The 13,338-nt window shown below is 43.4% G+C and overlaps 1 protein-coding gene across 3 annotated transcripts in view; it reads left to right on the plus strand.

Moving 5' to 3' along the window:
* AEBP2 (AE binding protein 2) overlaps window positions 1-13,338 on the plus strand; it is a 213,341-nt gene that overhangs the window by 78,511 nt on the left and 121,492 nt on the right. For all 3 annotated transcript variants that reach the window (XM_069228516.1, XM_069228517.1, XM_069228515.1), the window contains exon 4: window positions 9,045-9,231. In XM_069228516.1, coding sequence (XP_069084617.1) covers window positions 9,045-9,231 — 187 coding nt within the window. The remainder of the gene's footprint in view (window positions 1-9,044; window positions 9,232-13,338) is intronic.

Below are 13,338 nucleotides of genomic sequence, written 5' to 3' on the forward strand. Positions count from 1 at the left end.
GTTCAGGCTTGAACAACCTGCAGCCGAAAGTAGATTCTATCTAATTAGCTGTGTAGGATGCCCCGAATACCATGGACATCTCCATATGCGGTAATTAGGGTGTCTATAGATGTAGTAAAACAGAGATACTTGGGGAATCGTAAAATCAATGCCTAACCAATGTTGGTGGCGCCATGTCATGAGACTCACCAATATGATGGTATTGCTGAGTTGTGGGTGGCAGCACCACCAAGTATGGGGGATTGAGTCCAATCTCAGACTGTGTGGCAGCTGTCATTCTAACCCTTTCAGCTAGTTGGCTGCACCTCACAGATACCGTAGGTAAAAGTGATTCGCATGATACTCTTAGATTCCTTGGGGAAGTCGTGATGGAAACAAATCATGCCCCGTTCTCTTGGTTGCACAAGTTTCAGACATGTAATGACAAGCAGAAGCATATCTTGGTTCAATAGGATTTATTGAACCTAATACATTCTCCGTAAAAAGGCATGAAGTGCGATGATGAAACCAGACACGATCACAACGGTGACCAAGAAAGTGAAAAATAGAAACAGTCCCACCATATTTGTCACATTAGCATTGCCAATATCTCTACATACACTACTAAGACGCCTACATGAGAGCAAGTAGCAGTGATAGTCCTAATCTGCCCACCAAGGTCTGGGAGTGTAGCATGAGCCCCATATCTGTGCTGAAGGTAAAGGTAGAAGGTCTGTCAGTCTGCTGGAAATCCTTCTCCGTAACAGAAGAGAAAGCGCCAAGTTTCTCCTGATACTGCAAAGGCGACGGGCAGCATAAGATGGCACTTAAACTAGAATGTCCCATCTAAGGATACTAATGCAGTCTGATGTTTATTATTAACATTGTGTTATTTTAGGAACTGCCCTGACGTGACAACATGACCTTTTCCATGTAAGGAAGACCGTCTACTCTCTGAGCTGACAATACCCGGGAGCCTATCATATGTAGCCTTGATGTGAACACAGAATTAAATGTCAAGCAAAGCAATGAATAACACAATTCTGCAGAGAAGGACATTAGAAAAGAATAATAAAACATAAGAACTAAAACGATGCCTCTTTAGAATAATAAAAGGAATAAAATGCCAAATGACACAGTGAAGGGTTACAGGCCTCAGACCTAAACTAAAATAAACAAAATAAGTGTGAGTAGGTGCCTAATGACTAGCCTCACGATATACTAAGGTAACTATAACTTGCACCCCTCATTGTGCAGTTTTTTCAGTAATTTTATTGGAACTGTTGCAGTAAGATTATCAAAAATTACATAGAAGATATCATGATTGATGTGAGGTAATTAGCAGTGCATGGGGAGGGCATAAGTTATAGTTGGGACTTAAACCTGATTTTCAAGATCCAAAGTTGGCAGCGTTGTCCGTTAGGCCACATTCATATTTCTCAATTTATTTGTGAAAGTCATACACAAGTGCTGTGGTTGTGTATGGCCATGTATAGGGGGCACAGCTATTGAAATGGTTTTGTGAAGAAATAAAACAGCAGCAACAAGTACTGGAAGGTCCAATGGTTTGATTCAAAACTGGTCTTTGAGACATTTTTCAGCACTTTTGCACTGGTGCAAAAAAAAGGACACATTATTTTAAATATTACTTAGATATAGAACAGGAGTTTTGCAACATACCAAAAATCAGCCAGCTGTGCACTAGTGGGTTTCTGTCCGAGTCTGTTAAATGCAGTACTAAGCTAATTCATGTTTGAATTGTGGGTTGTTTCTACTCCGTCTCGTTCAACTAATCTTACAATATGACAAGCCTCAGGCCCTGTTCCATGACCTAACTGGTGACATCTCTGATGATATCTCAAATGATATCTGATGGTGTCACGGGTAACTCCCATTGTTGCTGTTTATATTAGTTGTGACTTTTCTTATGAAGTGCTGTCAATCGTGGTAATAGAACATGAGAATTGGGAGCAGTAGATAATGACAGCTCCACCTTACCGTCTACATGAATATGAGCACTGTCCAGGGCAAAGTAGTAATCCATGTTTGGGACAAAAAGAGAGCACAGATTGGCTGAAGGCGAGAGTTTGTATGTGTTTAAGGTACGTTGTAAGAAGAAGCCTAGGTTCAATATTCGTGCACTGCAGCATGTTCAACTTGTCGTAGTCAGGCTGACAGTACATTTTTTATGCGTTTTTGTTTATGAATGAATGTGTGATCTTACATGACTGGTGGTATTTTTATATGATATGCAAATGGTTTTAAATCCTAGACTGTGTGTTGCAGTAGGTTATTGAACGTTTTTCTTTTTACAGCAGCTATGGAGTATATTATTGGGGTTCATTCTTGTTGGACTTATGCATGTGTATTAGGTAGAAATTATTTGTTTATTTCTTACATAGTGGTTTATGACGTTTTGTTCGGTCTCTGTATTGCTCGATTTATTTTTAAAATAAAGTTTTAGTATGATTAAAGTGGGCTGATAATTGAAGGGGCTATTTCTAATGGATACATCTACCTGCAGTTTCCTTACCTTTTGAATGTCCTCAGGTTTCGTCTGATCTGCAAAAGTTAAAATTGCTTTTCCAAGGCAGCAGGTGGCGCTCAACTCCACCTTGATAGCGATTACCCCAGGTATTACCTCACTGGAGAAATATAAGCACCACTGAATACTGTTCCTTGTTTACTTCAAAACAGAACCGGATTGCTGTCCTTGACCACTTTCTCATAATCAAAATTTCAATACTGCAGTGCTGACAGAATGTTACCACTGTGAACCCCCGGGGTCAAAGAGCGCTAGTCCTGCTATAGATAGATGCCCATTTTAGATCTCTTCGAGGTGGATGTCTGTGTTGACTGAAGCGGAGACATGACTCCAGATTGTGTGTTTAATGTAGCCTCATAAATCCCAAGGCCTTTGCAGAGTGGAAGTCCAAGCGGTTTGAGGCAGGGGCCCATGATGCCCACTGATCCCAGAAGCATTCCAGATCTTGGTCCCGCTCTGGAATTTCTTGTTTGTCATTAATATGCAAATTTTCAAGACATTGATAGAAGTCATAAATGAAACACAAAAATCACTGAAGGACTCTTTGACGCCGTTGCACTGCTAAGTTTCTAGTGCTGCAAAATGTGAGAACCTAAATGCTTCTCTAAAAGTAGGCAAGAGGTCCCACCTCAGAGGAGGTGGCATAGTTAATGGCTAGTCTTAGCAAGGGTCGAGAGGTGTTAGAAATATCCTTGCCCACAGTGGATAGCAAACCAAATATCCTGGCAGAGATTCTGTAACCAGCATGTATAGTTTCTGAGCCTCTGCTGTCGTTCAGTGAGTTGTTGGCTCCCCTTCTGTTTAAAGAGAAGGCTGATTCTGCTCTGGAAAGGTTCTAGAAGGAGCATATTACAATTTGTTTCTTGGGGCTGTCAAACCCTGCCTGTTAATTCCAAAGGGAATGCTGCACGTTTTGTGGGCAATCCAAAAGAAAGTCAAATCTGCAACTCCAACCGTTGGCACAGTCAAAACCAATTTTTGTGCAAGTACAGGGAGTGCAGTGGTTCCAGGGGTGGCTACAGACAGATGCAGTCCTTCTTCCTCCCCGCTCTGCCAGCAAAACTGCTTCGTCTCACTATTAAAGGAGTACTTGTGGGCTGTAGGAGAGATGGTGTCTCACTATCTGCCACAATGAAGGGCTATTGTGATTAACTTAGGTTTCCTGCAGATAGTCGAACTTGGATATGCCCTTTCTTTCCAGAAGTTTACTCTTCCAATTCCTCCAGCTATTTCTGCCTCTTCTCCCAGTCATGCCTGTAATCTCCAGAAATAGGGTTTAGCCTTTTTGGGCAATGGAGTGGTGGAGCTCGTTTCAGAGCACACAGTCAGACAGAGATGTTAATCCCATCACTTTCTTGTCTCCAAAACGACATGGGGCTATGTCTCATTCTCAGCCTCTCAAATTTCAGGTCATGAATGCCTTCCTTAAGGAGACAGTCAAGATGCAGGTTTAGCTGACTCTGGAATTGGGACACTGAATGATGGCCCTTGAATTGAAAGAGGAATATTTTCACTTATCGATCTTGCAGTCACACAGGAATTACTGAGTTTTGTTGAAATGTCTACACACTATAAATTGTAGTCCTTCTGTTTTGGCTCACATTGGCACCACAGGTTCACCAAGGTGATGGTGGCACATCTTAGCAGGATGGGGTTCTTGGATTTGCTTGCCTTAACAAGCTGCTTAAGGCAGGTTCACTGTTACTGTGTTGGACCACCTGAGTTTCACTGCCCCTTGATTTAGTGTCTCCATAAACTTTACAGTTCTCACCTAGAGCGCATTTGGCACCTTCTTTACATCAAAGCGTAGATGGATAAAATACACCTTAGAGCTTTTCCTTTTCCATAAAGGTTTTGGGATATTCAGACTGATCCCCATGCTTGGGAGGGAGCCCTTCATCTACCTCTGAGAATCCTGCGCCTTCTGGGCCTACTGGTCTTGGGCATTCTGAGGACCAGTATTGTCCATTGGCACATGAGGGCCCACTAGTGGTGCCTCAGTAAGCAGTAGGCTTTGCATTGGAGCATTCCAGTGAACTTAATCTAGGTTTCTCTGGAGAGACTTGCTGAAACCCATTCAATCTGACTCCATTGGTAGCCACAGTGGTAACAGCTGACCCCGCTTTCAGGTGGAGTGCACATCTGGCAGTCTTTGAGATTAAAGGTCTTTGGTCACAAAAAGGTAGAGATGCAAAATCTATCTGCTCAAGTGCCAGGTAATTAATCTACCCTTACCAGCATTCTTGCTGTATCTACGGCCAGTCAGCGCAGGTCATTACAAACCAAAAGCCAGCTGTGTGGCAAAACAACAGACCGAGTATTTGGCTTGTACCTGAAAGCTCTGAAGTTGTGGGCTTGGGCTCAAGCATACATGGTGTAGCTAGTTCTCAGCCTCCTTGAGTTTGAGAGAGGACAACCTTAGTTGTTGTCACTTAGCTGACTATGAATGGTGGCTTTATTTTGAGGTAGTTAAAGATATTGCCCCTCTTGGAAGCTTTTATTCAGCTGTAAACATTCTGTGCTCTTCAGTTTCAGCAGTGCTGCATTTGTGTGTGTGTGTTTTTTTTTTTTTTTGTCTAGCAAGGCCTTTCTGTGAGCACAGTTACTACTCAAGCCTCTCTGTGTTTACCTGTTCAACACTCCTTGTTTAAATATACAACTGTTATGAGGTTTCTTAAAGGGTTGGCAAACATGTTCCTCCTTCACTCTTCATAGCACCTCAATGGGCCCTTATTCTGTCTAGTGCTCATATTCCTGATGACATTCCCATTTGAGCTGTTGTACAGCTGCCAACCGACTTGGCGCATTAAAGAGCTGCAAGCATTGTGCATTTAATTTCTGACCATATATATTTTTTCTAGACGGGTTGGTTCTAAGGGGAAAAAACTTATTTGTGCCAAGACTGGTGACCCCATTCCTCTTGTGTCTGTAGGTCACCCTGCCTAGAGGTTATCTGACTCCTCATCCCACTAAAAGGAGGATAGACTCACCCTCTGTATCCCTGAAGTGCACTGTGCTCCTACGTGGATATGGCAAGGGAATACCAAATTGATGATCCACTCGGAGAAGGCCACTTACCAGGTGAATTGTGTTGTGCATTTAGGTCTCCTACACTCCCGCCAAGAAAGACCCTCCAGAGGGTATCAGGGCGCATTCCTCCATGAAAAAAGCCCTCTTAGCATTGTGCATGGGTGTTTACATAGGGATACCTGCTAGGATGCAACATGGACTTTGATCCAAAAAGTCACCAGGCATTACTGCCTTGATTGTGAAGAATGTAGGTGTTGGCCTTCTTTTGCATGGTCATCCCCAAACTTTTTGCCTCCTTCTTCCTACTTTTTATTTCTTTTTTTCCTTTCTTTTAAATCTTTTTATTAGAAATACAAACAAAACAAGTGTGGTTTGCAGTCACATCCATCATGCGGGTCAAAAAACAGTTAATCATCGCCAGTGTCCACTTTCACATGCTCCCAAGGACCTCCCTCGAGTTCTCTCCCTTCCATATCTCAGTCCGTCTCCCCAACCAATATTTATGGTGTGCTATATTCCTCGGGTTCTTCGTCCATCGCTACTGTACAAAGCCCTCCCATGTAGGAGTTCCATTTCCCCCAGACCTTGTGCCGGTTTTTTGGGCAGCCCTTTCTCTGCCAACATACACCAGTCTAGATCACGTTTCCAGTCTTCTACTTCGGGTGGGTCGGGGGCCCTCCATGCCCGTGCTATATTATGCTTTGCCACTAATAAACCTAACTTCATCCATATGCGATCCATGCTGGCAAGGTCCACATCGCCCTTTATATTTATAACACACCATTTGGGTTGCGGCTCTATAGTGCTTCCACATACTACGTTTTAGACCAGACACTATTGCGGACCAGGATCTCTGTATCATTGGACAGTCCCATAACATGCAATAGAATGTCCCTCGCTGGCCACAGGTTCGGGAACACAAAGACGAGGCCCCCCCTGACCATTTTGGCCAGTGTTGTGCAGGCGTACTAACTCCAATGTAGTACTCTCAGCTGTACTAATCGAAACCTTGCTCCTATTCCTACCTCCCTAGGGGATGATAAGGCCTCTTCATCCATCTCCCCTACATCCTGTACCCAGTGTGCTCTCAGGTCTTTACATACATCTGGTAAGTTATTAAGTAATAAGTATTTTACCATACGTGATAGACGGTGCCTTTTTAGGTAAATGTTCTAGTAATAATCTAGCCTCTAATGGGGAAGACTCGGAAGCGGGGAAGAGGTGGTCGGAAGAATCTACCCCACCTCCATAGCCCCTCTCCCCCCACCGCCGCCCATAGGTCTCCCACTTTAGTGAGTCCGATAAAATCCCATTTATTAAATCCGGGTTGTGTTGCCAGTGTGCCTAGTGCTGCTGTTTCCCACAAGCGGGTGCTCTGTGTAACAACATCATTCCATCCCAGCACCTTCAGTGTTTCGTGCCAGAGGCTTAGGGTAAGTGCTGTCGGAACTGGGAATGTCTACGTCCACCGTACAGGGCCCAGAGGGCACCTCCTGGCTGTATTGCGTCCCTGCCCATGAGGTATGCTGGCTCCTAATCCGGCAAGAAGGTCCATTGATTAATTGTCGTGAGTGTGGCTGCTCGGTAATAGTTGTGCACGTCCGGGAGGGCTATGCCCCCGTCATACCAGCTACTTGTGAGCTAAGCTACAGCTATTCGGGCCAGTCCCCCCATCCCACAGGAGTTTACGTATTTCCTGGTCAGTGGCTCAAAAGTATGAGGCTGGGACCAGGTACAGGGTGTTGTGAAGTATAGAGAGGAACTGGGGCAGGGCCATAATTTTGAACAAGGCTGCCCCACCCAGAAGTGATAATGGTAGGTATTGCCATCGCTCAACATATACTCTAAGTCGTAAATATAGACCGGAGTATCGTCCGCATATAACGATATCCTGTCTTCCCATCCCTCCGACCATTGCAAGCCTCTAAACATAGTGGCTCCAGTGCCATTGCAAATATCAAGGGGGATAGTGGGCACCCCTTTTGCATCCCAGGCTGGAGTTTAAAGACTGCCTCTTAATTTTTGTGAGTGTTTTTTGTTGGCATTAGGACTCTGGGCACTTTACCACTACAAACCAGTGCTAAAGTGCATATGCTCTCTTTCTAAATTGTATTGATGTTTGATTTATCCTTGATTGGCATATTTGATTTACTAGTAAGTCCCTAGTAAAGTGTACCATGTGTGCCCACTGCCTGTAAATCAAATGCTGCCAGTGGGTCTGCAACACTGATTGTGCTACCCACACGAGTAGGCCTGTAAACATCTCTCGGACTTACCTCTGCTGTGTCTGTGTGTGCAGTTTTGCACTACCAGTTCGACCTGACAAGTGTATCCACTTGCCAGGCCCAAACCTTCCCATTTACTACATGTAAGTCACCCCTAAGATAGGCCCAAGGCAGCCCCATGGGCAGGGTGCAATGTATTTAAAAGGTAGGTCATGTACTGTTGTGTTTTACATGTCATGATAGTGAAATACTGCCAAATTTGTTTTCACTATTGCAAGGCTTGTCTCTTCCAAAGGTTATACAATTTTACAAAAAGGCCCAGCCCAAAGGAACATCCACAGGGTAGCAAAAAGTTATTTTTGTTGTGAAAAACCCTCACCCACCAGGGTTAACCCTTGGTGGCATGCTTCATCATCGGGTTTCCTCCCGTTCTGCTGCAGAACGAGGCTTGCTGTGACCGACGGAATACGTGGGAGCACTGCTTTAGTTTCATCAGTGTGATCAGAAGATGCATTACATATATTATCAATATAGTTTTTTTCATCTGTCTCTTGGGTGTGGAAAATACGGAGAGAAACAGATGCCTGTGTACCGGGATGATGCTTTTAGGACTTAAGTGATGACATTGCCAGAGTGGGTCCCATTGTTGAGGCGAAGTCGAACGTCACCTGTCAGCACAGGAAAGCTATTTAAATTTTTTCGAATCCAGTGTGGTGCATAGAGGAGATTGAAAACGTGAAAAATCTACAAATAGATAATGTGTACCCCAGAAAGATGACTACTGAAGGTAACTTAGTTGTTTTTGTTGTAGTGGTTATATGATGTATTTATAGGCAATTGCATTGAGATCTGCAGTAGCATAGCATTCCTTCTAATAATTAGTAGGAAACAAATGTGTTAAAAAGCTACTTAAGCAGTTGTCTGTAGTTTAGAATATTTGCAAGCATTGCTTTTATTACCTTTTGTGTGTTGGCTTAAAATCAGTGCATTCACTTTTTAAAAACGTCTGACTGCCAAAAGTCTTGTCAATTTTTATTTGTGGCTATTTGAAGGACAGGGATGAAAAGTGGAAGAAATAAGCAAGTCTTAATATCGAGATTGAAACTAGAAATCACACTTGGACCTCAGAAAACCAAAATTGCTTTAAGTATATTTTGATATGCAGAAGTGTATCTCCTTGGTTAAGGTATCAGACATGTGGGTGGAAATTTGGCTGTGTATAAGGCATATAAATCTATTTTGCCCTCTTTGTCTACTTTCTCTAGTGTGTGGTTGGAGGTTGCAATGCAAGTTTTGCCTCTCAGGGGGGATTAGCACGACATGTACCTACTCACTTCAGTCAGCAGAATTCCTCAAAGGTTTCAAGTCAACCAAAAGCTAAAGAAGAATCCCCTTCCAAGGCATCTATCAGTAAAAGAAGAAAGCTAAAGAACAAAAGGAAACGCACATTACGTAAGTGTTACGAGTTTATTGTGCCACTTTGAGATGCTTTTTTTGTAAGGGAAGTGTTTAAAAAAAACTTGGGAAGACAGTCACTAAAATAATTGAAATTTTGCTCCGTATATGGAAGAGTTGTTGCATGCTAACTTGTTCTTTCAACCGTTCACATTTGGTTGTTGAAGAAATGTTTGAATTGTAGTACTTACTCTTTAGTCGTTTTGTATAAGTATTTTATATACCCTTAACATTTGTCCACAATCTATTTTTCTCTAGAATCCTGCTTACGCACAAAATGAATATAAAAATGTATTATCTCCGGTAGTTTCTAGTTTGTATATCAAACAATTGTGATGCTATATCGCAGTTAAAAAATATAACAATGAGTCCCCCCAATCGTCTTCCCAGTTACATAAGGGACTTTAAGAACCGGAGTTTGGTGTTTTTGTGCAAATTCTATGATAAAGGTCTTGATAAGGATCTGAAATGGGGAGGTGATGTGCAAGATGAACAGGTTGAATACTTTTTGGTGGCTATTCTATTTAACAGCAGATTCTTCATCTTTAGAATAATTCCTAGGTGGCAGACAGATCTGGAAGTTTTTAACATCAGTGATCCTGCACACCAGCAGGTGGCGTCATGCAACAGTATCATCCTCGTTCTGTCCTGTGAGTGATCAAGCAGAGCTGATATAGGCACCACTCATGCATGTTGATGCATATTCCTTTCCTTCCATACTTTCAGACACAGATCCAGAGCTTTGCTGTGCTTTTTTTTCATCGTTGACATTCTTTTGTCAAGATTATTCTAAAAAATTACAGTTATTGCGCAAGGGGACTATGTCCCTCCAAAGACTACAGGACCTGAGCCATGCAAACAAATATCTGTTACATGCCTAAATGAGTTATGCCCTTGTTTGTGCTCTTGACACGACTACCAGGTTGTGTGCGGAATGCACCTTCATGAACCCAAAGGCGATCTGGAAAAGTGAAGTGAAGCTGTACGCCCCTGAACACTGGAAGAAACTACCCAAGTCCCACTCTTGTTCGAATTCGGGAGCGTGGATCTGCTGCATAAGTCACTCCTGTGAGGTTGTTGTCTTTGTCAAAATATTCAGGTAAGTCCGAGGAAAAGCAGGATAGCCACTCTCTACCTTCAGAGAAGTCACAAGGGCATCGGCATGTCGCCTCTACTCACTCTTGATCCACAGAACAGCTGGTTCCACAATTGGTCCCAATGCGCCTTGAATTCCCATAGTCATTTGCGATGCTGCAACAGATGGAGGCTTTTGGGGAGGATGTTGGGCATCTTTGGACGGTTCCTACTGAATACCTTTGGGCCCCAATGATCCAAGGGGTTCCCAGTTGTGTCACTGCTGGGGGATGCATCCTCTGCACTATCTGTGCCCCTCGAAACTGCTTTGAGTTCCCTGCCATAGGTCTGCACCAGGTGGCCCTGATGCTGCTTCTGTGAGTCACTTCTCACTTCTCAGAGTCTGCTAGTTCAAGTCCCTATTAACAAGGTGGTTCCCAACTCTTCCCCCCCCCCCCACCCCCCCAAGCCCCACCACCTACCCAATCATCCCGCCAACAAACCCCTGCCCTGACACCCCATTTGAAAAGGATTGCTGCATTCCGAAAAGTAATATTCTCCTTAGCCAACCTAACCTTGAAGTCGATCGCAGCTTGTTGTTTGCTTGGCTGATATGTTCATGCCTTTTGGGACGTGGTCCGTGAGGTCTTGCAGTCAGTCCCTGAAGACCTTCGGCCCTCCCAATCTCAAACAGTTCAGGAAGGGCAGGATTCAGCTAAATTTGTCAGTTGATCTGGATTGGACACCACTGATTTCTTAGGCCAAGCATTCGGTACAAGTTCCATCTAGGTTTCAGAAGAGACTGCAAAAGAATTTCCATCTACAAAACCCTCTCTCTTCCGCACTCAGAGTTGATGGTGGTGATAGATGCATCGCTGATGAGTTTTGGGCGGTCATCTGGGAGAGGTGGAGTTCAGAGGACTCTTTTTTTCTCTGTTAGAAACCCTATTCTATATCAGTATGTTGGGTGTGTTGTTACAGACCTCACCTCCACGTAGCACTGCAACAAGCAGGGCGAGTAGGATCCTAGGTCATTTGTCAAGAGGATATTCGCCTTTGGAGTTGAATGGCGGGATCTTTGAACACCAGAGCAGATGCACTCAGTAAAAGACGCTTGGCGAATCACAAATAGCAACTACATCCTGAGGTAGTGCAGGGAATCTTCCACCAGTGGGTAGAAGCCTGGGTAGATGTTTTTGCCACTGTTTATAATGTGCAGAGTCAAAACGTTTACCCCCCAAGAAAGCACTCTCTAGGAGATGTTTTCAGGCTAGAGTGGAGCACAGGACTCCTGTACGCCTTTCCTCCACTTTCCTTCCAGAACTTACAGTAGTAATGGACAGGTCTTCTCTGGGCTGGGGAGGTGATTAGTGTAAAGTGGAGATAAGTGGAATCCGGTCTCCGATGGAGCACCACCACCACTTTATTTTTCTCGAGCTGATGTGATTCTCATAAGGGAAGGTCTGTCCAGGCACTAATGGGCTACACAGCTGTCTAGTGTTACTACAACAATCAAGGTAGTGTGGGTTCCACACCCTTTGCCTGTAGTCAGTCACTTGGTGGATTCCTTGAATATCAGAGGGGACAAAGCCAATGTCATCTTGCTGATTACGAACACACCTGCTTCTGGAAGTGGCACTGGTGTGTTAGCTCACTGGATTGTGTCCTTGGTACATCTGTTCTTGCTTCTAAAAATGAGCAGTTCCCATCCTTTTGCACCCTGGAGCTATCCCCTCAGGACTTTATAGGACACCCACTTTCCATTCAATGGAACTCCTGTCTACTTATCGTGTTTTGTCCTTTGCCTGATTTGTTCAGAAGAGTTAGGCTGCATCTCACCCTGATACCCTTGGACTGGACTTGAAAAGTATGGTACTCCAATTTGATGATTCTGAAGCGCTTTGTATCTGAACCTTGACAATCTACGCCTCCATGTGTGCAGTTTAAGCAGAATCTACCTGAGCGGGTTTGATCGTCCCCCAGAGGTGGTGAATGATATTCTAGCTGCTCTGTGACAGTCTCTCTGTTCTGGCCTTTGGTCTGTTTGTCACCTGGTGTGAGGATATTGATGTTGACCCTCTGCAGACTTACACGTCTTATTTCCTTTTGTTTGTTTTATCTCTGGGCCTGGCTTAGCTTTGGGCAGCGGTAAGTTCCATATCAACCTTTTATTTATTTGCTTGATCAATCTTTATATTCCCGTCACCCCGTTGAGATGTTTCTTAAAAGGGTTTTCATATAGGTTTTCACGTCTCCTTTTATAACGCTTAAGATGCACCTTTATTTGATTTCTACCTATTAGGTATGTACATCTTTTGACTGCATGCACAGTGTGTTTTCAATAGGTTTACCAAATCCCCTACAAAAATATTCCCAAGGTACAATTATAATAAATATCTGAGAGGGACATCTAGTTGCAGATTCCTTACCTTTAGGGTTTCTCCACGCATCAGTCTGGATGCAGAGATATTTTCTCCAGCAGTACCTGTAGGAAGTTGGCTCTGTATATACTATTTCAAAGTAAGAAATAGTGTGCACAGAGTCCAAGGGTTCCCCTTAGAGGGAAGATAGTAGCAAAATTAGATAATTCTAATGCTCTATTTGGTGGTAGTGTGGTCGAGCAGTAGGCTTATCAGAGGGTAATGTTAAGCATTTGTTGTACACACACAGGCAATTAATGAGGAACACACACTCAAGACTTACTCCGGGCTAATAGGTTTTTATATTGAAAAAAATACTTTCTTAGGTTATTTTTAAAACCACAGGTTCAAGATTTACAGTTAATACTTTAAATGTAAGGTACTTCACTTAGATACTTTAGGAACTTTGAATGAAAACAATATCATGTAAAGTCTTTGTTAAAGTGGCAATAAGCTATTTTAAAAGTGGACACAGTGCAAAAATCAACAGTTCCTTTGAGAGGTAAGTAATGGTTAGATTGTGAGGTAAGTAAAACACTTGCATGTCTCAGTTCCTTGGCATAGGCAGCCCACCGTTGGGGGTTCAAGACAACCCCAAAGTTACCACACC

Source organism: Pleurodeles waltl, chromosome 4_1 (assembly GCF_031143425.1).
Source record: "Pleurodeles waltl isolate 20211129_DDA chromosome 4_1, aPleWal1.hap1.20221129, whole genome shotgun sequence".
In the NCBI taxonomy this organism is placed as follows: Eukaryota; Metazoa; Chordata; class Amphibia; order Caudata; family Salamandridae; genus Pleurodeles; species Pleurodeles waltl.